We start from the raw sequence: 27870 nt of genomic DNA, 5'->3' as shown, positions 1-27870 counted from the left end.
CGCAATCTGTGTGAGAGGTAGGAAATAAAAGTTAATTGGTGCTCAACTCGCAGCTCATTCATCACAAATGGAGTTAGCCCTGAGTTAACCTCCCCGGGAACAGGTTAATTCTGAAGGAGTCGTTGCATAGAAATGTACATGGCTAAAAGGTGAGCCACTTTCGTTGTACCTGTTATCCCGAATGGAACTCAAGAGTTGACCAGTAACCTCGCTAACTCCTCAAACCATCTAGTATAGGGCTCAAGGTACGCTTACGTTCTCACATGATACACAGACCTGTTGTTTGGTGTGTTGGCATGGCCAAAACACTGTAATTGAAGTGTAACACAACATTTCTCCGAATTTGGTTTAGCTTATGTTCTATTCATAAGAAATATGTCCCCCTCTTTTTATAACACCTTTTAAACAGTGGTACCTGTTCCTTTACTACGGTGATAAAATCTGTTAAATCGTGCTGTCCGTTTGATATGTTTACTTTTATTTACTTGTTTATTATTTTAAATTAAAATTGGTCTTAGTTTCGTTGGCTTCCTTGAAACCTATAGGTTTCTTTCCTTGCCACCGATGGGATAGAGCGAGACATTCTTTTTAGATAATTTACGGTATTTTTTCTTAACAAGGCTGAGCTTCCAAGAAAATGAACATGAATGGTCATTGCAATCTAGAATGTTTGGAACGTCCCTTCCCCATTGAAGTTGAAAATTAAAATGGGTAAGGGAAGGGTGGCCGACGTCCCAAGGATTCCAGATAGCAACGACAAATCATGACTCGTTGGTTCGATGTAGCATTACCCGTTTCCTTTTCATTTAGCCACACCCTATGAGCTATGACGCCAAAAACGTCCTTTCTCTTCGGTGTAAACGGAAGTTAGCAATGACCAAAAACAATTTCTACGTTAGCTTTTTCTATTGCTGTTATTTATACGTTTATTAACACGATGTAACTCTAAATATGACTAATTAACTTAACAGCATCACATACGAATTGGAGACGGGACTTGATTGATAGATGTTATCTAGGTATAGTTAGCTAACAATGGCTAACTGTATGGTTTTTCACAATCAAATAGCCTCCATTATGGAGGTGCTAGCGAATTCAGCCGTGGCAGAGATCTGTAAACTCGTAGACGACGACTATGCAGTGTTTCGTTTGGAAATGACTCAAAGCCAGAAAGACAACAGGGGATTGCGGAGGAAACTACAACTACTGGAATTGAAGGTGGCACGGGAGCGCGCAGAGAGAACTTTGCGACAGCACGTTGTCGCCAGTCGTCCCAATAGTGTCAAGATCCTCGACCGATACAGAGGAATGGCAAGAGGTACATTTAGCAGAAGGCAGAGACTGCGGGGCCTGTCGCCCTGTTCCCGTTGCGCATGTGTTCAGAAGTGTTATCCAGAGTTGAGTCTTGGTCAGTTTTTAGATAGAATACAATACTTTACCTCATTAATTAGGTGTTATATTTATTTTACCTTTATTTTTACCAGGCAGGTAAATTAAGAACAAATTATTCTTGCACAAAGACACAATATTCTTACCAGATTCTTGATTTACTGAATGTCCTATTATCATACTCAATAAAAAAGAATGTGATGCATGGAACATCAATCAATCAATAAATAGTATATCAAGAAGTTATGATAAATTTTACTTTGCCAATTGTAGACAGTGTCAAGAGTGTACAATATAGTGTTGAGCATTGAAAGTACCTGACTTAACCACCACTTTCCCCCCAATCACTTTCTTAGGTGAAGGACATCTCACTGGAGGCCACAGGAGCTTTGTGAAGCCGGCGGGACACAACGTGTGGAGAGATGACCAACCCATAGCTATAGATGAAGGGAGTGGAACCTCAACCCAGCATGTTATCGTGATAGAGGTTAGTGTCATAGTGTAACATAAAAAATTACAGTATGTAAAATGTGACACGTTTATTTCAGAAAGGCTCCCCCAGCTATTAATTTGCTTACATGTACATCCTTATTTATCTGCCATAGGGGAGCTTGTGAGAATTCTCTACAATATTGTTATCCAATTCAACTCAAGTACCGGTAATAACCTCCTCTCTGCTTATCAGTCTGCAAATGCAGATGCTGCAGGTCCTGGGGTCAAGCAGGAGAGGAATGAAGGAGAGGAGGACCCACAGCACAGCAGAGACATCCAGTCTGGAGCAGCGGCTGGAGTGGCGCACCCTGTAGTCACGGAGGACCTTGCCGTTTACGCTGCGCCCCAGGCCAGGACCGGACGCAGCATCACGGAGGTCAGTGGAACGCCGAACGACGTCCTCAAGTCAGAGACTTTAACTGTAACACAGAGGCTCTTACACACAGGATCTGACCACAGATCAGACCCAGAGAGACTGGGGCTGGGGCCACTGGCTGCTCCTGGCACAGAGTACTTACCAGTATTTCACCAGAGCCAGAGGACGGTTAATTCCCATGGAGATGGTGATGCGTTCTACACTGGCATTGATGATCTGTCTTGTTCTTACGCTACAGAGATGGACCCTGGCCACATATCCTTGGGTTTAGAGACACAGACTGATCTGTTTAGAGGGGACTGGAACCGGTACAGTAGTAGTGTATACTCTGAAGGGTGCCTAGATAAGAAAGGGGAGGTTATAGTGGTCGATGAGGTGACTGTGAAAGTGGAGGGCGATACTCCTCCTACATGGAATGCAGATAGTCACCTAGGAGATGGACAGTCACATGGCAGAGATTTCTTAGATTGCAGGGGAAGCTTAGAGACCAATCTAAATGTCGACACTCACTCCCCTTTACATGTGTTCAGGGATCGTGACCCAGTGTCCACGTCATTGGTGCCTTTCGATTCACATGGCTCCGTCCTTTTCGATCAGGTATTGAACCCAAAAGACCAAAGTGCCAAGACGCAGGGAGGGGGAGCCACATCGGGTAAAAATAAAGACAAACCGTTCCTCTGCATGTTCTGTAACAAAGGCTTCAGCTGCTCCCAGAAGGTGGAGATCCATCAGAGGATCCACACAGGGGTGAAACCCTTCAGCTGTACCCAGTGTCACATGCGCTTCGCCCAGGCTTGCAACCTGAAGAGGCACCAGAGGGTCCACACAGGGGAGAAACCCTACAGCTGCCCCCAGTGTGAGAAGAGGTTTTCCCGCCAGCACCAGCTGAAGATGCACCTGAAGGCCCACACGGAAGAAAGGTCATTCACCTGTACGCATTGCGGAAAGAGGTTCTCGGAGAGCTGCTACCTCAGGATACACCAGCAGAAAAACCATTCCACTCTGTAACGTAGAAAGTAACCATTCCACTTGATAGTTTCTGACATTTTAGATCAAACCCTGCATTAAAGACAAATGGGAATTGTTTTCAACAGAAAATACCCATAGATTAATAAAACCCATTAGGCTACAATGCCTCTTATTCTCTGGCTATATGCAAAAATCTATACGTCTCCGAATGGGTCCAATAATTGATAATGCAGTTAAAGTGAGGAGACAGGCCAACAGACATCTCATGATCTCATTCCCTTTTCAGAGCCATTCTCCATTATGGACAATAACCTAAACTTATCGGGCTCAAAACCCTTTGTTTTTCATCAATTGTCTAGTATAAATATTTTCATCCTCAGTGACATCTTTAACAATTCAGGTCTTCATACTTTTCAAGACTTCAAAGAATCATATAATCTCCCAGGGACTTCCTTATTTTTTCCCCCCCTTATGCTCCGCTTGGCTTTCAAAGAATACGGAGTATCCTGGGATTCCCTTATTGCCACCCATCCCCGAGTTGAGACTCTTTTGAATACTCCCAAATCTTTTGACCTGGTCTCCACTTTCTACTCCAAACTTAACTCGATCGACAAGTGTTCACCTGCGGTCACTTCCATCTGGAACAGAGAACAGTTGAACTGGAAGGTGAAATGGAACAATGTTTTCTCATAAAAAAAAAAACATCTCACCAGTTGATTAATTTAAAATGTATTCACAAATGTTTTTCTACACCATATCGCCGCTTCCAGATGAAACTCTCTGCCGATAATCTTTGTAAACGGTTGCCCTCTTGGATCAGTCGGGATCTATATACATATGTTTTGGGAATGCCCAGTGAATCTGTGCTTGAAATTCACTGTTCGACTGAGAGACCTTACAGATAATTGTATGTGTGGGGTACAGAGATGGGGTAGTCATTCAAAAATCATGTGAAACACCATTATTGCACACAGAGTGAGTCCATGCAACTTATTATGTGACTTGTTAAGCCCATTTGTACTCCTGAAGTTATTTAGGATTGCCATAACAAAATACTTATTGACCCAAGACATTTCAGCGTTTCATGTTTAATTAAGTTGTAAAAATGTCAAATAACATAATTCCATTTTGACATTATTGGGTATTGTGTGTAGGCCAGTGAAACAAAATCTAAATTGAATACATTTTAAATTCAGGCTGTAACAACAAAATGTGTAATAAGTCAAGGGGTGTGAATACTTTCTGAAGGCTCTGTAATAGTCGACGGAGGTTATCCGAGGATAAACGATTTTTAACAAACCCACTTTTATCATTAAATGAAGTTCTGTCTTGACTTTGGAAATAGTAATCGCTACCTGGTCTGAAAATAGTTTGTGTTGAGAACGCTCTAATACAGTTAACATTTCCAATTCTGATGTTTTTTTTTTCATTGTGATTTATCCAACCCAGATGCAAATGCAGCTGCATCAAAGGTTTTCTATAAAAAATGATGGCATCCCATAGAATCGGTGGTCAGAATCAGTGAATTTTGTATTGATCATTATTAATTCATTTGGTTCAATTTCAAATTGATCACAGAATGTAGGATAACCAGATGGAATTCAGTTATATCTAACAATATACTGTTCAGGCAATCAAAAAAACATTAGATCTTATGAATTTGGAGTGTACGCATTAATATTCTTTTTTGGGGGGGTGTACACATTAATAAATTGTTTCGTTCCATTATGGATACATTTATGGAAAGTGATTCTGCCTTCTTAAGTCTGGGTCTTTACCCAAGATGGTGATTTGAGTTTATGTATTATTATGATTACACCTTTAGATTTGTTTGGGGCTGATGAAAAAGCAGACAAGTTGGTACAAATGGTTCTGCATTCTATGTGAGTCCTTAAAGAGCAGGTGTGTTTCTGGGAGCGTTGCTATATCAATAAGGTTTCTTGCAACATTTTAGTTTTTGCCTTAATACTACACAGCTGATTCAAATGAGCAACTCATCGTCAAGCTTCACTGGGTATTTATGTATTCATTTGTGACGCATTTGTGACGCTGTCCTTGATATGATCCTGCTGTTGTCACATGCTACACGTGTGTACACATGCATCTATCTATCTGATGTTATCAAATAAAAAAAAATGTCACATGCTTATTTCCAAGCCCTTAAACAACAATGCAGTTTTAAGTAAATAGAGTTCATATTTACTAAATAAACTAAGGTGTTTAAAATAACACAATAAAATAACAATAATGAGGCTATATACAGGTGGTACCGGTACCAAGTCAATGTGCGGGTTACAGGTTAGTCAAGGTAATTTGTACATGTAGGTAGGGGTCAAGTGACTATGCATAGATAATAAACAGCGAGTAGCAGCAGTGTAAAAACAAAGGGGGGGTGTCAATGCAAATAGTCCAGGTGGCCATTTGATGAATTGTTCAGCAGTCTTATGGCTTGAGGGTAGAAGCTGTTAAGGAGCCTTTTGGACCTAGACTTGGCGCTCCTGTACCGCTTGCTGTACGGTGGCAGAGAGAACAGTCTATGACTTGGATGACTGTAGTATTTGACCATTTTTTGGGCCTTCCTCTGACACCGCCTGGTATATATGTCCTGGATGGCAGGAAGCTTGGCCCAGTGATGTACTGGGCTGTACGCACTACCCTCTGTAGTACCTTACGGTCTGATGCTGAGCAGTTGCCATACAAGGCGGTGATGCAACCGGTCAGGATGCTCTTGATGGTGCAGCTGTAGAACCTTTTGAGGATCTGGGGTCCCATGCCAAATCTTTTTAGTCTCCTGAGGGGGAAAAGGTGTTGTCGTGCCCTCTTCACAACTTTCTTGGTGTGTTTAGACCATGATAGTTTTGCAGAGGATCAGTGTGGCAGATATGTTGTTGCCTACCCTTACCACCCGACTGACAGCCAGGAGCCAATATTATTATCCCTTACGACATGCATTTGTCAGCTAAATTGCACTTTCATTCTGTGCCACTCAACTCCCATTTATAATGAGTCTCATTTGTAATAAGAGGGATATAGCTGGATATTGGCCTATGTATTGTTGATGTGTTGCTATAGTCGTGGATGGATCAGTGATAGAGATACAACATGCGCAATGTCAAAGTGGACAAAAAAATCACTTTTTTTTCAACATTAATGAAAAATCAAACACTAATATAAGGGATGTCCCGATATGACATTTTGGGCCGATATCCCTTATTTTCCGTGCCCAAAAAAACAATACCTATAACCAATATTTTTTTAAGCATTCTAGTACAATTAAATAGTTAACACACACATGGACCCAGCGGTCTAAGGCACTGCATCTCAGTGCAAGAGGTGTCTCGAATCCAGGCTGTATCACATCCGGCCATGATTGGGAGTCCCATAGGGCTGCGCATAATTGGCCCAGTGTCTTCCAGGTTTAGCCGGGTTAGGCCGTCATTGTACATAAGAATTTGTTCTTAACTGAATTGCCCAGTTAAGTAAAGGATACACACACACAACCAGTCTGACCAAAAAGTTATTTTGTTGGTATTTACATTAGAGGTCGACCGATTAATCGAAATGGCCGATTTAAAGTTTTCATAACAATCGGAAATCGGTATTTTTGGATGCCGATTTTAGCCAATTATTTTTGTATTTAATTTTTTTAAATAAAAATATATATATTTTTACACCTTTATTTAACTAGGCAAGTCAGTTAAGAACACATTCTTATTTTCAGTGACGGCCTAGGAACGGTGGTTTAACTGCCTTGTTCAGGGGCAAAACAACAGATTTTTACCTTGTCAGCTCGGGGATTCAATCTTGCGACCTTACAGTTAACTAGTCCAACGCTCTAACCACCTGCCTCATGAGGAGCCTGCCTGTTATACGAATGCAGTACGAAGCCAAGGTAAGTTGCTAGCTAGCATTAAACTTATCTTATAAAAAAACAATCAATCATTCATAATCACTAGTTATAACTACACATGGTTGATGATATTACTAGTTTATCTAGCGTGTCCTGCGTTGCATATAATTGATGCGGTGCGCATTCGTGAAAAAGGACTGTCGTTGCTCCAACGTGTACCTAACCATAAACATCAATGCCTTTCTTAAAATCAATACACAGAAGTATATATTTTTAAACCTGCATATTTAGCTAAAATAAATCCAGGTTAGCAGGCAATATTAACCAGGTGAAATTGTGTCACTTCTCTTGCGTTCAGTACACGCAGAGTCAGGGTATATGCAACAGTTTGGGCCGCCTGGTTCTTTGCGAACTAATTTGCCAGAATTTTATGTAATTATGACATAACATTGAAAGTTATGCAATGTATCAGGAATATTTAGACTTGCGGATGCCACCCACGCACTTTCGTGCGTTTTGCCAGCAGCTCTCCGCAATGCTTCAAGTGTTGCGCTGTTTATGACTTCAAGCCTATCAACCCCCGAGATTAGGCTGGTGTAACCGATGTGAAATGGCTAGCTAGTTAGCGGGGTGCGGGCTAATAGCGTTTCAAATGTCACTCGCTCTGAGACTTGAGGTAGTTGTTCCCCTTGCTCTGCATGGGTAACGCTGCTTCGAGGGTGGCTGTTGTCGATGTGTTCCTGGTTCGAGCCCAGGTAGGAGCGAGGAGAGGGATGGAAGCAATACTGTTACACTGGCAATACTAAAGTGCCTATAAGAACATCCAATAGTCAAAGGTATATGAAATACAAATCGTATAGAGAGAAATAGTCCTATAATAACTACAACCTAAAGCTTCTTACCTGGGAATATTGAAGACTCATGTTAAAAGGAACCACCGAGCAAGGAACTTAAATGTTAGCTTTCTTACATGGCACATATTGCACTTTTACTTTCTTCTCCAACACTTTGTTTTTGCATTATTTAAACCAAATTGAACATGTTTCATTATTTATTTGAGGCTAAATTGATTTTATTTATGTATTATATTAAGTTAAAATAAGTGTTCATTCAGTATTGTTGTAATTGTCATTATTACAAATAAATAAAATCGGCCGATTAATCGGTATCGGCTTTTTTTTGGTCCTCCAATAATCTGTATCGGCGTTGAAAAATCATAATCGGTCGACCTCTAATTTACGTGTCCCCATTACCAGTAAAACATAATCAAAACCTATTTCTTTCACTTACTTGCTGGGCTGTTTCGTTGTTCATTTGTTCAGTCGTTTCATTCTCAACCAGTATTTCATCATACATGTCAAGCAGTGACGTTTCAGCTCTGTCTGTCCATGGCATCTCTTCTTCGGTGCACACTGTCACTGTGTCCATTTCCATCTTGGCCAGCTGTGTATGTAACATTTCACGTAAACCCTGTTTCTTGTCTGCATCGAAGTAGCGATCTTTGTACCTAGCATCGAGCATGGTGGTGACACCGTAAAGAGGCTCAGAAATAATGCCACCGAATCACTTGTTCACAGCCTCAAGTACTTTTGTAAGTTTTAACCCCACGGTCTGTGTCGGCAGTTTTGTTGAGCAGGCGTTTCAGTGCCATGACAGAGGGTATCACGTCTGCTGCAGACGCAGTTGATGAGCTTATTTCTTGAGTCAGTTGTTCGAATGGAGTTAGCTAGTGTGTTTCAAACATGTTCTCAAATGCCATTGAAATTCTTGAGCATGCAATACAGCTTTCCTCAGTACGAAATCCTTGTTGACCCGCTGTGCTGTCAGACTCTGCACGCCTATGGGGCTGACATTACTGGTCCAAATGTCAGTCGTGAAGCTAATAGCAGTGACGCCCATAGCAAGTAGCTCATAGATGTACGTTTCAACAATACTGTGTAACTCCGGTAGGGCAACATCTGAAAAAGTGTGTACCGGGGCTCGACCAGTCGGCGAAAGCCAACATCATCCCCGACAGAGAACGGTTGATTGTCAAGGGCAATGAATTCCATTATCTTGACGTTAATGGATTTCGCCTTTGAGTTGTCTTGCTGAAATGTTCTTACTCTTTCAAATGACTGCTCGACTTGAACTTGTTTAGTTGTTGGAAGTGTGCACTTAGTATTTTTCTGCTTTTGTTCTGTGTAGCGCTGAATTAAATTCCACTTAAGTTTATCTAAGTGTTAAAGAACTAAATTGAGCCATTACATCATTTTTTACAACCATGGGTGAAACCATGAGGTTATCTAATTTAATAACTTAATTGTATTACTTCCTGCCACCCCCCCCCCCCCCCCCCCCCCCCTCATAAATCAGAAGGTGTGAACCACATTTTGACAGATTGGACCCTATAGGAACTACTGATGCATCATGGGTGAATAAACTTTATTTAAAAACTGATTGGAGATTTTACAGGAACTTGAAACATTTTTACAGTAATGAGAAATGTGTTTTTCCGTGATAAATATAATGGTTTTATGTCAACTTCAAATAATATATAATTTTGATCATTTAGGGTGAATTCATAATAAGTGGGACACTTTTTGCATTTCCATCTTCTGTAACCTCTTTCGACATCTATCCAACATATTAGCCCAACACATGATACATTTCTGAAATCCTCAAGATGTTTTCTAATCACACAAAAATGACAAATGTTGATATCATATTCACAGGAGGCATGACACACCCATTTGTGTACACTGAGCCAAATCCAAATTTTCAGTTTGCATTTGGTAAACTAGGACAGCAGGTTAGATAAACTGGGATAGTTGTAATTGTACCCAATGACAATTAATTTCAATTTTGTGTGAATAGGAAACATCTTGAGGATTTCAGAAATCTATCGAAAGAGGTGACAGAAGCCTGAGCCAAAACCGGGTATGAAAAAAGTGTCACACTTTTTCAGAATTTACCCAGCGATAGTTCTACTTGGTGCCAAATATGAACAGGATAACAGTACAACAAGTACTACAAGAACCAGAGCCCTGCCTAACCAAAGTACAGGTTCCTAATGTAAACTGGATGTCTTTCCTCCATTGGAAAAGCCTATAAAGACTGTCCCACTTTAACTACTCCTTGCTGTACTACTTTAGCTACAGTTGGTAACGCAGGACAACTAAAAACATGACTGAATTACTCAATTGAAATATAATTTTGCAACTTTTATTTATTTTGATGTACCAGTACATAGTATGCACTATAATACATGATTTTGCACGGTGCATTATTTATGACAGTTTTATAACCTCAAAGGGATACTTCAGGATTTTGGCACTGAGACCCTTAATCTATTTCCCCAGAGTCAGATGAACTCGTGGATGCCATTTTTATGTCTCTGTCCAGTATGAAGGAAGTTGAAAGTAGTTTCACAAGCCAACTAGCATTAGTGCAACGACTGGAAGTCTATGGGTATCTGCTAGCATGCTACAACCTCACCCCCTCTGCTCAAACGTGCACATTAGTTTTGATTTTCACTTGTCAGAACAAGAAATATTCCTCAGGATTAACCCTTTAAAGCCCAATGTTATATATCTGTAACATTGTCTTTAAACACCTGGTTACGCGTCTGTACATGATTAATACATAAAAGGAAACCACTATCTTCAAGAAGACATCCCCATAAACACCTTTGGCACCCGCTGGTGGCCAATCGTTGTAATTACACTATCAGAGATTTGCGCTGAAAATCCCAAATCCTCCTCGGAATGGTCTCGGATATTGTCAAAAAGTTGAGTTTCTGAAATTCAATGCATGCTAAATGCTTATACAATGTCCAGAGACGGCTGAGTACATTTTCTAAGAATAATGTTAATTTTTAGGTAAATAAAGCCACTTGAAAGTGTGTTACCTATATGTAACATCGGGGTTTAAACCAAACCCCACAGAAATATGTTATTTGGGGTCTCCTTGAGCATTCCTATCACTCTATTATTTTTTTTTTGTTGCAAGGAAACTGGATCTGGGTACTGAAAGGTTAAACTGTCGCAGTTTATATGATGACCCATGTTTTTTTCAAGTAACATTGTATAAAATGACTTAATTTGAACGCATTTCGGTAAGGATTTTGGGTGAAAATGTACAACATTCTGGTTAAAATGTAGACACAGTGCCATAAACTAGGCATCTTAGACTTCAGAATGACAGTTGATTTTTGCAGATGCATCATGGTTTTGTAACTCAATTTGCTACCATGATTAAAACTGGGCTGCGTTCAGTATTTTTGATGGATAATTGCTGTACTGAATGACCAATTGAAAACGTGGAGGGGTTGTGGTTTGGTGAACACTGTCAGCATGGCCACTGCCCTTTAAATACAGTACCTCGCTTATTGCTTTAAGGCACACCTTGTCACACCCACCAAACCGGAGCAAACGTATCTCAAAGTCTGTTCAAGAACGTTTTGGGGAAACGTGTTGTTCAGTACAAACCCTTCCGCAACGTAGCAAACGTGCAGCAAACTGAACGCTCCTCTGGTTTCATGAGCATCACCAGCGCAACCCCTTTTAATTTAGCCACAACCTTTGAACTATGACGCCAATCATCCATGTAAACGGAAGTAAACGACCAAGAACAATTTTCACGTTAGCGTTTTTATTTATACGTTTATTAACACCATGGATCTAAGATTATGACTAATTTAACTGCACAGCATCACATATTTACCGCACGTAGTATTTAATTCGCGTTGGATACCAGTCTTGGTTGATTTACGTTATCTAGGTAATGCTAGTTAGCTGCTAACGTTAGCTACAATGGCTAACTCTAACTGTATGGTTTTTCACACTCAAATAGCCTCCATCATGGAGGTGCTAGCGAATGCAGCCGTGGCAGAAATCTGTAAACTCGTAGACGACGACTATGCAGTGTTTCGATTGGAAATCACTCAAAGCCAGAAAGAAAACAGGGGATTGCGGAGGAAACTACAACTACTGGAACTGAAGGTGGCACGGGAGCGCGTCGTTGCCAGTCGTCCCAGTAGTGTCAAGATCCTCGACCGATACAGAGGAATGGCAAGAGGTACATTTTGCAGTAGGCCCCAGATGCGCGGCCTGCCGCGGTTCATAGATGGCTCAGTACCTCTCGCCCCATTCCCCTCTGCACATGTGTGACTGTAGATGTGTTTACCACATATGGTCTTGGTCAGTTTTTGGATAGTATGCAATAATTTCTTGCACAAAGACATATCATATTCTAACTAGATTCATGTTTAATGCATTTCCTTTGATGTAATAATTTAATACAATGAGGCATGATATATGAAGTTATGCGAAGTTTTACTTTACATCCTTGCCAATTCTAGACGTGTCAATAGTGTACAATATATAGTTGAGCATTGACAGTCCCTAACCTAAACACTTCTCCCCCCCCCCCCCCCCACCCATTTACTCTTGCAGGTGAAGGACATTTCACTGGAGGCCACAGGAGCTTTGTGAAGCCAGCGGGACACAATACACGGGGAGATGACCAACCAATCACTGTTGATGAGGGGAGTGGAACCACAACCCAGCATGTTATCGTTAGTATAATAGTATTTAGATCAAAATTACATCAAATGTACATCCAATGTAGCCTCTTTATTTCACAATGGCTCCCCTCAGCTATTCATGAACATCTTTATTTATATGCCATGGGAGATTGTGAGACTTCCTGACAACATTGTTATCCAATTAAACTCCTGTACCAGTAATAACCTCTTCTCTTCTTGTGTCAGTCTACAGATGCAGAGGCTGCAGGTCCTGGGGTTAAGCAGGAGAGGTCTGAAGGAGAGGATGACCTACGGCACAGCAGAGACATCCAGACTGGAGAGGCGGCTGTAGCCATGGAGGACACCGCCCCAGCGCAGCCCAGGACCCGGCGCAGTATCACGGAGGTCAGTGGAAAGCTGAATGCCATCCTCAAGTCATAGACAGACACAAAGACATTAACTGTAACACACAGACACAGACTCTTACACACAGGATCTGACCACAGATCAGACCCAGAGAGGCATATGTGCTTTGCTCCTGCTCCCGGCTCAGAGTACTTACCAGTATTTCACCAGAGACGGGGCGGTTAATTCTTGTGTGGATGGTGATGGTGACGCGTTAGACACTTAAGGTGATGATCCACCTTGTTCTTACACTACAGAGATGGAACCTGGCAACATGCCCTTTGGTTTAGACACACAGACTGACCTGTCTAGAGGGGACTGGAACCAGTACAGTAGTAGTGTATACATTGAAGGGTGCCTAGATGAGAAAGGGGAGGTTAAAATGATGAGGTGACTGTGAAAGTGGAGGGTGACGCTCCTCCTGCATGGAATGCAGATAGTCACCTAGGAGACAGACAGTCACAGGGCACATATTTCTTAGATTACAGGGGAAGCTTAGAGACAAATCCAAATGTCACTACCCTCTTCCCTTTATACACGCTCAGGGATCATGACCAAGTGTCCACGATGATGGGGCCTTCCGATTCACACGGCCGCGTCCTTTTCGATCAGGTATTGAACTCAAACGACATGGCTAGAGCCCAGGCTCAGGGAGGGGGAGCCACATCAGGCAATAGTAAAGATAAAAAGTTCCTCTGCATGTTCTGTAACAAAGGCTTCAGCTGCCCCAAAAAGGTGGAGATTCACCAGAGGGTTCACACAGGGGTGAAACCCTTTAGCTGTACCCAGTGGCATATGTGCTTTGCCCAGGCTGGCGACATGAAAAAGCACCAGAGGGTCCACACAGGGGAGAAACCCCACAGCTGTACACAGTGTGAGAAGAGGTTCTCCCGCCAGGACCATATGAATGTCCACACAGGAGAAAGGCTGTTCGCCTGTACGCACTGCGGAAAAAGGTTCTCTGAGAGGAGATATCTCAGGATACACCAGCAGAAAAATCATTCCACTCTATAACATAGAAAGTAACCATTCCACTCGACAGCTTAGATCTAACCCTGAGACAAAGATTCATTTTCATTGTCAGTAGAGAAGATCCACAGATGCATTTGGAATAAAGAGAGTAACAAATTTCAGTGTTGAATATTCCTGGGTAGAAATTGCATCCAGAAATTGTGTGATATATAAGCCTAAAAAGTCTGTTACATATTGAGTTTGTACTGTGTAGGATATATTATGTTTTCATATGGTTTATTTAACACTTGTTTATGTTTAATAAACATAAAATGGGACTTTTCATTCCAAGACTGTAATTAACAAGGTTTCAATCCAATCTTTTTATGTGAGAAAAGTACATGTCAGATAAAAAATGTAACGACAGGCCTGATGGAAACAGACACATTTTCGGTAAACTTTCCAAATGTCGACTAAACAAAGTACGCTAGACAAGATGGGATCTTTTTGTGACTGATTAAAGTCAATTATGCGAGAAATATCGGTGGAAACATTTATGTTGTGTTCCTCCCGCTACAACTTGTCAGAAACAGTTTAGGCAAAATATGAAATAAATAATGATGGATTTCACAGGGTGGTGAAAGTGCATGGTGATGAACTAGATGGTCCTTTCCGATAAATATTGAGGGTCTTATTCTGGTGACATGATGATTGATGCTTGGCTGCCGTTTGACAAATACAAATAATATCGCTCTTTTGTCCATAATAATAATCTCATCATGTAGGCTATATGTGCGATCTAGCCAACAGTGTGCAGATAGCACTGTTGGCTAGAGCGCACTGCCAATACCAGAGTAGGCATACTGCCTACATTATTTTTTTGAGAAAATCATCAATAGAGTTGAAAATGTGATGGAAACCCATTTAACTTGTATTTTTTATTCGGTACATGGAATTTAACTGTAAAAGGTATTTTTATGTGCGCTACATCATCACACACAGCTGTCATCCGCAACAAGTCAATTTGGTGGAAACGCATCTCTGGTGGGAAAAATGCGCATTTTGTTTTTCGAATATTCACATGAAAATATGTCGGCACCCGACGAGGCTTTATAACCAATTTACACTTACTAAATATACCTACACATACCCACACACTAACAAACACCTACTGTACACGTCAAAATAGTTTAGTCAGGTTTGTCTGATGACTTTTGACTTATCATAGCTGACTTGTTTTTATCCACATCATAGTAATGTCCACCATGATGGGTTTAACAACAATGAAGTCATTCTCTAACTACAGTATAGGACTCAAAAATAGTGGGGATGGATAAACACTCCATGTTGAAAGTGTGTTTATCTGTGTGTACGTAAATGAGGGAGTGTATGTCTGTGCAACCTGTATCACCTGTCTCTTCCCAAGGAGGGTCCAGAGGTGCTGCTGGGGAAGGAGGAGGGTCTGGGGAACCCTGAGGAGAACATGGTCATGGAGGACAACCAGACTACACCTCCTGAACCCACAGAGGAACCAGCTGAGCAGCACAGGACCACACACAGTCTCACGGAGGTAAACCCACTGTGAACTGCTGTCTGAATGGTATTAGGTCAGGGCCTGTATCCACAAATCCCCTCAGAGTAGGAGTGCTTATCTAAGATCAGTTTTGCCTTTTAGATAATAATGAATAAGACTATATAGACAGGTGGGGACCTGATACACGATCAGCCATTTTACTATTTTACGCTTTGTGGATACGGGCCCAGGTCTTGACCATGCATTTGAATTATAAAACTAAAGAGTGTAAGTAATCAAATCAACTAATATGTTTGCATAGTACTCATAGCAATCCCTCATTGCCCAATCAGAAGATGCTCCATAGAAGGGTGCTCATATCAGATTTCTTGATCCAACATCCTCTCACTCTGTATCTCTCACAGTCAGTAGACATGGAGGATGGGAAGCCTGATCTGCTGCTAGTCAAAGAGGAAACAATAGAAGATGAACCAGAGAGCATTGATCTGCTGAGTGGACTAAAGGTGGGGGAACAAGGTAAGGGATACATACATGGGTCTTTCTATAAATAATGGGGCCAATGTGTGACATTAGGATCAACATTTCTAAATGGTTTGAAGCTAAATGAAAATGATTTTCATGCAGTTCCACATACCTGTACTTAGAGGAATATATGCAAATTGTCCCTTAACACCACCTATACAACATAGGCCCGAGACTGCACATCCTTTAAGCAGGGTTCATACAGACATTGGCAAGCCAAAATGAAGGACTTTCAGGGATATATTCATGCACGTAATTGAAATTGAAACTCGACACCAAAGGCACATCCAACAAGTATTATGTAATTATTGAAGAACCACGTTAATGACAGTATCGACTTAGGTTTTAAGTATCAAGGTGACTCATTCGGTTGGAAGCATTCGATTTTGCAATAGCATACATTTTTGGGGATTTATGTTCCCATAAAAACGGGTTTCACCCCGTAACATACACTGAGTGTACAAAACATTAGGAACACCTTCCTAATATTGAGTTGCACCCCCCTTTGCCTCAATTCGGGAGGGCATGGCCTCTACAAGGTGTTGAAAGCGTTACACAGGGATGCTGGCCCATGTTGACTCCAATGCTTCCCACAGTTGTGTCAAGTTGGCTGGATTACCTTTGGGTGGTGGGATCATTGTTGATACACACGGGAAACTTGCAGTTCTTGACACACTCAAACCAGTGTGCCTGGCTAGGGCTTTTACGGTGACCGTATTACCGAGTCATGACCACAGTCAAATTCCATGTGACGGTAACTAGGCTTCTCCAAAACTGCGCTTTGTCGCTGATGGTCATTAGTAGCATACCAAACTTGCTAACTGCCAGTCGCCTATGGCCTGGTACTTAGCGCTCTATTGTCACTCTATTCCAAGGGGTCTCCAACCCTGTTCCTGGTGAGCTACCGTCCTGTAGGTTTTTGCGCCAACCCCAGTTAACTAAACTGGTTCAGTTTAAGCACAACAAAGTCAAGGTATTGGAATGGCCATCACAAAGCCCTGACCTCAATCCTATAGAAAATGTGTGGGCAGAACTGAAAAAGTGTGTGCGAGCAAGGAGGCCTACAAACCTGACTCAGTTACACCAGCTCTGTCAGGAGGAATGGGCCAAAATTCACCCAACTTATTGTGGGAAGCTTGTGGAAGGCTACCTGAAATGTTTGACCCAAGTTAAACAATTTAAAGGCCATGCTACCAAATACTAATTGATTGTATGTAAACTTCTGTCCCACTGGGAATGTGATGAAAGAAAGAAAAGCTGGAATAAATCATTCTCTCTACTATTATTCTGACATTTCACATTCTTAAAACAAAGTGGTGATCCTAACTGACCTAAGACAGTGAATTTTTACTAGGATTAAATGCCAGGAATTGTGAAAATCCGAGTTTAAATGTATTTGGCTAAGGTGTATGTAAACTTCCGACTTCAACTGTAGGTGTTCTTTTTGTCCAGGTGGGAAAGGTCAGTGTTGAGTGCGATTTGCATCATCTGTGGATCTGTTGGGGCGGTATGCGAATTGGAATGGGTCTAGGGTTTCCGTGATGATGGTGTTAATGCCATGACCAGCCTTTCAAAGCACTTCATGGCTACCGACGTGAGTGCTACGGGTCGGTAGTCATTTAGGCAGGTTACCTTTGCTTTCTTTGGCACCGGGACTATGGTGGTCTGCTTGAAACATGTAAGTATTATAGACTATATCAGGGAGAGGTTGAAAATGTCGGTGAAGACACTTGACAGTTGGTCCGTGCATGCTCTGAGTACACGTCCTGGTAATCCGTCTGGCCCTGTTGCCTTGTGAATGTTGATCTGTTTAAAGGTCTTGCTCACATCGGCTGTGGAGAGAGCGTGATCACACAGTCGCCCGGAACAGCTGGTGCTCTCATGCATGCTTCAGTGTTGCTAGCCTTGAAGCAAGCATAAAAGGCATTAAGCCTGTCTGGCAGCTCGCGGCTGGGTTTCCCTTTGTTGTCCGTAATAGTTTTCGAGCCCTGCCGCATCCGACGAGCGTCAGAGCCGGTGTAGTAGAATTCAATCTTAGTCCTTTATTGACGCTTTGCCTGTTTGATGGTTCGTCTGAGGGCATAGCGGGATTTCTTATAAGCATCCGGATTAGTGTTCCGCTCCTTGAAAGCGGCAGCTCTACCCTTTAGCTCAGTGTTAATGTTGCCTGTAATCCATGGCTTCTGGTTGGGATATGTATGTACAGTCACTATGGGGATGACGTCGTCAATGCACTTATTGATGAAGCCAGTGACTGAGGTGGCATACTCCTCAATGCCATTGGATGAGTCCCAGAACATATTCCAGTCTGTGCTGGCAAAACAGTCTTGTAGCGTAGCATCCGTGTCACCTGACCACTTCCGTATTGAGTGAGTCACTGGTACTTCCTGCTTTAGTTTTTTCTTGTAAGCAGGAATCGGGAGGATAGCATTATGGTCAAGTTTGCCAAATGGAGGGCATGAGAGAGCTTTGTATGCATCTCTGTGTGTGGAGTAAAGGTGTCCTACAGTTTTTTTCCCCCTCTGGTTGTACATGCTGTTAGAAATAAAAACGGATTTAAGTTTACCTGCATCAAAGTCCCCAGCCACTAGGAGCGCCACTTCTGGATGAGCATTTTCTTGTTTGCTTCTGGCACACAGCTCCTTGAGTGTAGTCTTCATGCCAAAATCGGTTTGTGGTTGGAAAATAGATGGCTACAGAAGATATAGATAGTGTGGACTACAGCTTATCATGAGGTACTCTACCTCAGGTGAGCAAAACCTAGAGACTTCCTTAATATTAGACATCACGCACTAGCTAGCTGTTATTGACAAATAGACACACACCAAAACCCCTCGTCTTACCGGATGTAGCTGTTCTGTCCTGCCGATGCACGGAAAACCCAGCCAACTGTATATTATCCGTGTGGTCGTTCAGCCACGACTCTGTGAATCATAAGATATTACAGTTTTTAATGTCCCGTTGGTAGGATAGTCTCAAACGGAGCTCATCCAGTTTATTCTCCAGTGATTGCACGTTGGCCAATAGAATGGATGTTAGAGGCGGGTTACCCACTCGCCGACAAATTCTCACAAGGCATCTGCTCCCCCCTGTATCTCCGTCTTTTCTTCATGTAAATATTGGGATTTGGGCCTGGTCCGGGAGCGCAATCACTTGTGAAAACAGAGTTTTGACTGGCAACTATTTAAAAGAGGATCCCAGCTTTCTTCTGCTGCTATATTTATTGCCAAATTCTTCAAATGAAGCACATTAATCCTCTTTACAACCAGTGTAGCCTACCTGGCATACATAGGCGGTGTGTGTGTCAAGTTTGGGAAAGCTCATTTTCACCATAAAAATGCAATCCATGCATCATCGCATTTGCAGACTTATGTGAGAGAGCCTACTATTCGTTATGTGATGAGTAGATTGGATAGTCATAATTTAGGTTAACAATATAACTCAACCACTGTTCTCAAAAAAGACCGCTCAATGCCTGGCTGAGCGCGTAGAGTAGGACTAGACTATACGCTATATCAGATACGTTTCTTTCTTTGCACGGGAAACATAAAGCTTGATACTGACAAACAGATCAAAAAAACAAAGAATTGTCAATATAATAAGCATACGAGAAGGGGAGACTCAAAGGAGGAAATTATTGTCCAAAAACAAACTTAAGTAGCACTGACCCAACAATGATAAATAGTGAATATGCGCAGTGAGCACTCACCAGGGATATTGCCGATTCTAGCGGTTGGTGCCAATAAGATATACTGTTGTTCGTTCAATGAAATTGAGAATTTTAATAACTGAAAGACAGATTAGTCTTTTCATTGTCTTCTCTTTACAGCAATAACCATTTGCTTTCCAAACTATGTTTTCCCGCGATTGTATTTTGAAATATTGAGATATGTCTGGCGTGGCCTCTACTTTTCACAGACTCGACAATATATGTAAAGACCAGATTAAATTAAGAATAGTCTGATGGGTGAGAATATGATCAAGTGCTTGTCAAATAGTGAATGAGAGATGATGAAGTGTACAGCCTGCGCAAGAAACGGAGCAGAGCTCATGCCTTTTCATGCAACTTTTTTCAAATCGTCATTAGTCACATCATGCAGCTAGAAATTTATAAAATATGTTAACGTATAGCCTAATTTTTGTATCACAAGTAAAGTTGCATAAATGTCTCTAAATTAAGCAGATAGGAGGACCTATTTCTTTGTTAACCACTCAACACAGAAGCCGCATGTGCGCACTCCATCGGAAATCGTTTGGGGAAAATATCCTTTCTATTCTATTCAGCTATGTTCATTGTATTCTTCATACTATTAAATTATATGAAATAATGCCATGGAATTCTAAGCAAATCTTGTCTGCTAAATTAACTAGTGTAGCCCACAGCCATATGGCATAGACCTAACATAAAGACAACTCGGAATATGCTCTTCTGTTCTTCTGAAATAGGCTACATTTTCTTCACATCATGTTTATTTAGACCCGACTAAAATAAATAATGGATGTATTGTGGTGTAGGCTATATTAAATGGATCAGTGGAAGCCAGGAGATGCTAAAGGTGTTTGTTACTTAACGGTCAATTGCCGTGAGACCGGCAGTTTTTTGCATGACAATCGCCGGCTGACAAAATTTCATGACCGACACAGCCCTAGGCCTGGCACCTACTACTATACCCTGTTCAAAGGCACTTAAATCTTTTGACTTGCCCATTCACCATCTGAATTGCACACATACACAATCCATGTCCCAATTGTCGCAAGGTTTAAAAATCCTCGTTTAACCTGTCTCCTCTCTTTCATCTACACTGATTTGAAGTGGATTTAGCAAGTGACATCAACAAGGGATCATAGGTCTTTCACCTGGTCAGTCTGTCATGGAAAGACAATGTTCCTAACACTATACTCAGTGTAAGGAGGCACAAAATGTTATGTAGTTGCACTGAATTTCTGAGATCTCTGTACAAAAAAACTGTCCGACAGCTAGAGGTAGAAGGTAGATTTTACAGGGTTCAAGTTTAAAGTATAATTTAACTGATTAATGCTTATTATATGATACAAAACTTACACAGCCATAAATGCAAGGACAGAAAAGTAATGTCACCTGAATTTGGACAAATCCATTAAGACACCCACCATGAGAATGGTTAAACAGGTTTTAAATTAACTTGTGAATTGTATTGAATATAGAGCTATGTTCCCCCCTTATATTAATGTAATGACATGGTCTGATTATTATCAGGGACTTAACAACTGTAACAAGTAGTTAATAGAAAGACCCACATATAGCCTACATACAGTATTAGATCTTCAATGGGAATAGTGGCTATTGGTTTTTCTTTAATGAAATCAATATAACTTATGTTTACATACAAAAACACATTGTAATTGACAACAACAAAAACTCCATATGTAGAGTTCTCTCTGCCGTGTTTGTAAAGTCTATTTTCTAAACTCTTCCTGTAGGTGGTTGGCTGGAGGCTAACAGAGGAGAATGGGTGGCCATTTTGGATTCCCAGACGGGTGCAGCCAAGGGCCCAGTGAACAACATCACCGATCAGGCCTGGCCCAGAGGTGACATAGTGGAGGTCAGGGGATGGGACAGCGTCCTCAACTCTGGGCTGGGGAACAACACTGTTAACCACAACCAGAAACAGACAGTCGAACCCAAAACAACATCTGAACATAGTCTCCATGACAACAGACTGGCTGAGACCAGGGCGAGGCGTAGATTTGGTCTGCGGGGACAGGAAAGGGAACGTATGCGGCGGGAGAGTACAGACTTGGCTTACGATGCTCCGTCCTGCTCCTATAATTGTGATTCAGAGAGACTGATCGCGCCTCATGTTGACCTCCTAACAGGTGCTTCCTTCAGTCTGCCTTCTATAGGATCTATCAACTGTAATATGGATCCTGTGATAACACAGACACTCCCTGGCCTTAATCCTCCTCACACTCTCCTTATGTTAAACCAGACCTCAGACAATGCCAATGCCTCAACACTAAATAGCTACACAAGCCCATTGACAAATGACAGTAGTGGAGATAGAATCAGTAAAGGTGGTGGCGCCAAAGAGAAGCGCTTCCCGTGTTCGTTCTGTGGGAAAGCCTTCAGTTTCCCCCAACAGGTGGAGATTCACCAGAGGGTGCACACGGGGGAGAAACAATTCAGCTGCCACCTGTGCCAGGCTAGTTTCTCTCACTCCTTCAGCCTGAAGAGGCACCTGAGAGTCCACACAGGGGTGAAACCATTCAGCTGTACCCAGTGTCACATGCGCTTCGCCCAGGCTGGTCACCTGAAGAGGCACCAGAGGGTCCACACAGGGGAGAAACCCTACAGCTGTACGCAGTGTGAGAAGAGGTTCTCCCGCCAGGACCAGCTGAAGATGCACCTGAAGGTCCACACAGGAGAGCGGCCATTCGCCAGTACTCACTGTGGGAAGAGGTTATCAGAGAGGAGTTACCTCAGGATGCACCAGCAGAAAAAACATTCCACTCTAACATAATAGTAACCATTCCCCTGGATAGCTTCTGACATTTAGATCAAACCCAGCATTAAAGACAAATATACATTTTCATTGTTGTCAGCAGAAAAGACCCACAGATGACCCACAGATTTCAGTGTTTAATATTCCTGGGTAGAATATTTCATCCAGACATTGTGTGACATATATGCCGTAAGTCTAAAAAGTATGTTACATATTGAGAGTTTAGGACTATAAGGTTCTATCTGTAAAAAGATGATTCTGAGATAATTGGCTTTATATTTCTGAACCCTCATTGGTTTTAATGGTGTCATCTATTTTTATCTTGTATGCTGTTTAACTAAACATGAATTGGGTTATTAAGAGTACTAAATTGGTAGAGAACAGAACAAGGCTATATCAATAACACAATTTTGAAAAAACATTCAGATAGAACCAAAGCTCGTGATTTTGTTTGTATCCGGGGCAAATCTGGTGCTTTTAGATAGAATGCAAGCTATATTAGATCAAATCCAGCCAGGAACTTTTTTTAGGGCAGGTGACCCACATTACAAGTTCGATAAGATTGACAGACATAGTAATAAAGAGGCTGGAATGAGTCATCGTTACAAATCATTTACAGTACACCTAGAGATTACTATTCCCAACTAAGACTTACTTTTTTCTCTCTCAAAGTAAGAAAAGCTATTCAATTGACCATTTTTATTCCCAAAAATGCACGATATAGTGATATCGGATCGTTGTCCGGTATCATGCCTAATTACACCAACAGAAAATTCACTTAGCGACAGAATCTGTAGAATGAACAGAGTGCATCTTCTGGACCCGGAATGTATTAAATACCTAAATGAAACCATAAAAAAAAACATGACAAATTTAGACATAGCAGACAAAGAAAAGCTGACCCCCAATATAATTTGGGATGCCTTTAAGGCGTACGTTAGGGGAATGATAATCTCATACTCGGCAAAAGTTAAATCTGATTTAGTGACTTATTTTTCTTTCATTTTAATTTCTAAGAAAAAGCCCATAGAAGTCTTTACAAGGTAAACAAGAAAGACATTTCTGAACTTAATTAGGAATACGATCTTTTACTTTTGAAGAGAGCCAACAACTACAGGTTAAACTCAAATAAAGCATACTACTTAATGGCAAATAAATATGGTAACTATCTGGCAGCTCTCACAAAACACTACATTTATGTTTTAAAAGATACAAATGCGGTAATTAAAAACAGTGCGATTAATGACAATTTTAAAAGCTTCTATGAAAATGTATATAAATCCGCATTAAATAGTTGGACGGATCCTCTAGCCTTAGACTCAAGAACCCTGAAGCAATTATCAGCAGTCAAAACAATCACTAAAAACTGATCACCCCAAAATAAATATTGGATACTATTAAAACATTAGCATGGAGAAAAGCACAATTTTAGTGCAAAGTACACCTATTTACACAAATGACAACACTCGTCGCTCAGTACGTCCTAGTTCCATGTATCAAACTGTTATTTCAGTTATATTAAAACCAGGAAAATCTGGAGAGTCCCCTGCTGATTATAGACCCAAAAGCTTAATAAATTGTGACAATACAATAAGTGCAAATGCTTATAAGCATTAGCATGGCAAAAGTCTTACCAGACTTGATACATATCAAACAGGGTTTATTAAAAATAGACAAACAAATACAAGGACATGTTTAATGCAATACGCAAAAAAACTAGATAAATATTTATCAATAATGGCTGTTGAAGCCGAAAAGGCTTTCGACCGTCTTAAATTGCATATTCTATTCAAAACTTTGGAAGCTTTCAATTTTCCAGCTGAGATAATACATTTAAATAAATTATATCAATGTCATCAAAATACATTACCTGATGAAATTGCTTTAGAAAGGGGCACAATACCCAGATCAGACTGGCTTCATAATTAATAGATTGTCCTCCAATAATCTCAGAAGGTTCTTTGATATAACTCACCTTGCTAACAAAAACAAAATACGTAGTGTCGCAGTCTCCCTCGACGCTCAACCCTTTGATAGGGTTGAGAGGCCATATCTCTTTCGCGTCTTGGAAAAGTTCGGTTTAGGTACCGTGTTTGTAAATTTGATAAAATCACTCTACAAATCTCCTAAAGCTAGGATTGCTACCAATGGGATTACTTCCTCCTCTTTCCCTCTTTATAGGGGGAACAGACAAGGTTGCCCAATTAGCCCCCACCTCTTTGCCCTCGCCATCGAACCGTTGGCTGAGGCTATTAGAACGTGCCCTGATATACATGGCTTTGAGGTGGGCCCCCATACCCATAAATTATCACTCTTTGCGGACGACCTTATCTTATTTCTAACAAACCCAGAACACTCCCTGTCTCACTTGCAGATCCTACTACAGTGTTATAGTTCTTTCTTTGGATATAAGGTCAATTTTGATAAAAGCGAAATCTTACCATTGTCTGCCTTTGACCATCATACCATCAAGCACAAGTTTCCTTTTAGATGGTCGCCTATGGGCTTCACATATTTGGGCATAATGGTGGATGGTAATCTGAACAACCTCTATAAACTAAATCTGGCCAGTTTGTTGCAAAAGGTGGAGGGTGACCTTTGTAAATGGATGGACTTACCTCTCACTCTACTGGGTAGAATCAATGTAATTAAAACATTTTTTTCCTCTCTCGACAAGCTGACCAGACGGTTTATCTGGCACGGCAAAACCCCTAGGGTTGGCCTGGATAAACTGACCCTTAATTACAGTCAAGGGGGCTTAAACCTCCCCAATTTTAGAATGTACTACTGGGCTGCACAGTCTAGGTTTCTGGCTCAGAGGTTTGACAATGGTCCCTCTCCCTCATGGGTGAACATTGAAAAGATTGAGGTAAATGATGACACTGGGCCAGAATTGTTTTACTAATGGGACAGAAAATCTATAAAAACCATCACAGACAACTCTTTAATCATACATTCTGTCCTGGCATGGTGCAAACTGCATGAGCTGTTCGGACGAGGGGGATTCCTTTCCCCTAAAACCCCTTTATGGAACAATAGATTGATTCCTATGTTTTTCCAGAATAGTAACTTTAGACCATGGTCTGATAAGGGGATCACTCTTTCTGGAACATTGTTACGAGGAGGGAGTTCTTATGTCTTTTGATCAGCTGAAACAGAAATACCACTTGCCTAACAGGGACTTCTTTAGCTACCTACAACTACAAAACTTTATTAGGGTGACTCTCAAGGGACATTGGAACCTACCTAAGATGTCACCTATTGAACAACTCTGCCACGCAGACCAACCACTGTTCAAGACCATTTCCCGTGTATATGATGCTCTTATGTCAGGACTAACACTGCCTGGGCTAGATAAACCCCGACTTAGATGGGAAAAAGATCTAGGTATTGATCTTGATGAGGGTCTATGGAGTGACCTATGCAGGGATGGTGTTACATCCACATTGAACTCCAGATACAGACTGATCCAGTTTAATTTCCTCCATCAGCTCTATATCACCCCGTCTAGACTGCACAAGTTCAACCCAGATATCTCCTCCCTATGTTTTAGATGTGGCTCAGATGAAGGAACATTCCTCCATTCCACTTGGCAGTGTTCAAAACTACACGGTTTCTGGCAGGGGGTATGTGATACCATATCCTCAATTCACGGGGTTGTATTCCCTTTAGACCCGGAGGTCTGTCTACTGGGTAACTTTACTAACCCCAATCTTAGGCAAAGCCATACTATAAAGCTAACAGAAATATTGCTAGCGATTGCCAAGAAATGTATTGCCAAGAAATGGAAATTGGATTTCTCCTTGGCAGTTGCAATGTGGTTATCTGAAGTTAATAGTTGTATGCCTTTGGAGAAAATCACTTACTGCTTGAGGAATAAGTTAAAGACATTTTACAGAATTTGGCAACCTTTTATTGACCTATATGGAGAATCTCCCCCCACATCTCATTGATTGAATCTCTATATAATCCTCACATAATGTTTCACACGTAATGTATAATATGTAGCCTACGGCAGGTGATCCAATGTCTCATTATTTTTTTCTTATTGTATGTTTGTATATATAATTATTTTTATTTTTTTGTTACGCCCGTCTGTTACTGTCACTTTGTCCTATCGTTGTCTAATATCTTTTCACTTTTGTTTTGAATGTTCTTAATTGGAAAATGCAAAAATAAAATATATAAAAAAGAAAGGGGCACAATATCTCCCCCATCCTGTTGACGGAATTAAAAATAAACTTAAGTTACATATCACACTAATGTTTGGGACATCAGAGAAACCTTGGGGGAATCTTATTTGAGTCAGAAAAGGGTGTTCATATGATACACAAAACCTTGCAGAGAACATATCCAGCTGACAATCTCTTAGAAACAAATATAAACTATGGGAACCTAGACTTAAAAATAACTGATGTTGGCACAAGATGGAGGGAATGTTGGTGCATAACTAATGAAAATACAGTCAACAAATGTACACTTAATCCAGTATAAACTAATGGATAAAATGTACTATGCAAGAGACAAAATTCACAAATGACTCAATAATCCATGCTTTCTGGGAATGCTATGACGTCCAAAAGTTATGGTCTGAGTTAGAAAGTTGGCTGTCAGAAGTATTACAATGGTAATTAAATTTTTATCTGTCAAATTTCAAGACATGGGATATGGGGGTGTAGTGAGATACCCAATGGGCTGGACGATTCTCCTCTCATCACTCATCTTGAAAAAATATATACGAAAAAAACCTGGAAATCAATCAATCTGCCATCATTACACATTGAAATAGTATGGGTGACCTAGAAAAACAAATTGGTACAATTTAAGGCCAATGTAGCAAACAACAGTGCAGGCACTAGGGATGGGGGTGTGAGCATGTGCGTCTCGGCAGATGAGCTGTAGTCATTTTTGGGTGCGTCTGTAAGTTGTTAATATGTGTATGTTTGTATTTGGTGTTGGGGGAAATACACAAATATACAGTACCCTCAAAGTATTCACACCCCTTGACTTTTTCCACATTTTTATTGTGTTAAAGCATGAATTAAAAATGGATTACATTGAGATGTTTTTGTCACTGGCCTACACACACAATATGCCATAATGTTATGTTTTTTTAAATGTTACAAATTAATAAAATATACGTATTCAAACCCTTTATGGCAAGCCTAAATAAGTTCAGGAGTAAAAATGTGCTTAAGTAACAATACATTGCATGGACTCTGTGTGCAATAATACTATTTAATGTGTTTTTTTATGACTGCCTCATCTCTGTACCCCACACATACAATTATCTGTAAGTTCCCTCAATTTTCAAACACAGATTCAACCATAAAAACCAGGGAGGTTTTCCAATGCCTCGCAAAGAAGGGCACCTATTTTACCCATCTATTGGTA

General features: G+C 41.0%; 1 protein-coding gene across 4 annotated transcripts; it reads left to right on the top strand.

Annotated features, from left to right (window-relative positions):
- The first annotated feature begins 56 nt into the window (after positions 1–56).
- Positions 57–27626, top strand: LOC110498494 (uncharacterized). 4 transcript variants are annotated; one of them, XM_090210513.1, is made up of 6 exons: positions 832–1318; positions 1746–1876; positions 12829–12987; positions 15365–15508; positions 15877–15988; positions 21455–27626. In XM_090210513.1, exons 1-6 carry the CDS (start codon positions 1036–1038, stop codon positions 22492–22494), a joined length of 1869 nt encoding a protein of 622 aa, XP_090066639.1. In that variant the 5' UTR covers positions 832–1035; the 3' UTR covers positions 22495–27626. The 4 variants fall into 4 exon arrangements, with proteins under 4 accessions (XP_021430819.3, XP_090066639.1, XP_090066641.1 ...); XM_090210515.1 differs by lacking the exons at positions 832–1318; positions 1746–1876 and adding exons at positions 2075–2257; positions 12512–12633; XM_090210514.1 differs by lacking the exons at positions 832–1318; positions 1746–1876 and adding exons at positions 11055–12134; positions 12512–12633.
- Positions 27627–27870: the final 244 nt, after the last annotated feature.

The sequence above is a fragment of the Oncorhynchus mykiss genome, chromosome 19, assembly GCF_057628025.1.
Source record: "Oncorhynchus mykiss isolate SJ-2025 chromosome 19, ASM5762802v1, whole genome shotgun sequence".
NCBI lineage: Eukaryota > Metazoa > Chordata > Actinopteri > Salmoniformes > Salmonidae > Oncorhynchus > Oncorhynchus mykiss.
The sequence above is the reverse complement of the archived record's forward strand: the minus strand, read 5'-3'. Positions and strand labels throughout refer to the sequence as shown.

Excerpts from the sequence above, each read along its gene's own strand:
- LOC110498494 (XM_090210513.1), top strand. The coding sequence starts at position 1,036 with ATGGCTAACTGTATGGTTTTTCACAATCAAATAGCCTCCATTATGGAG. Across the intron at positions 1,877-12,828 it reads AGCATGTTATCGTGATAGAG|TCTACAGATGCAGAGGCTGC; the intron begins GTTAGTGTCATA and ends TTCTTGTGTCAG. Across the intron at positions 15,509-15,876 it reads CCACACACAGTCTCACGGAG|TCAGTAGACATGGAGGATGG; the intron begins GTAAACCCACTG and ends TATCTCTCACAG.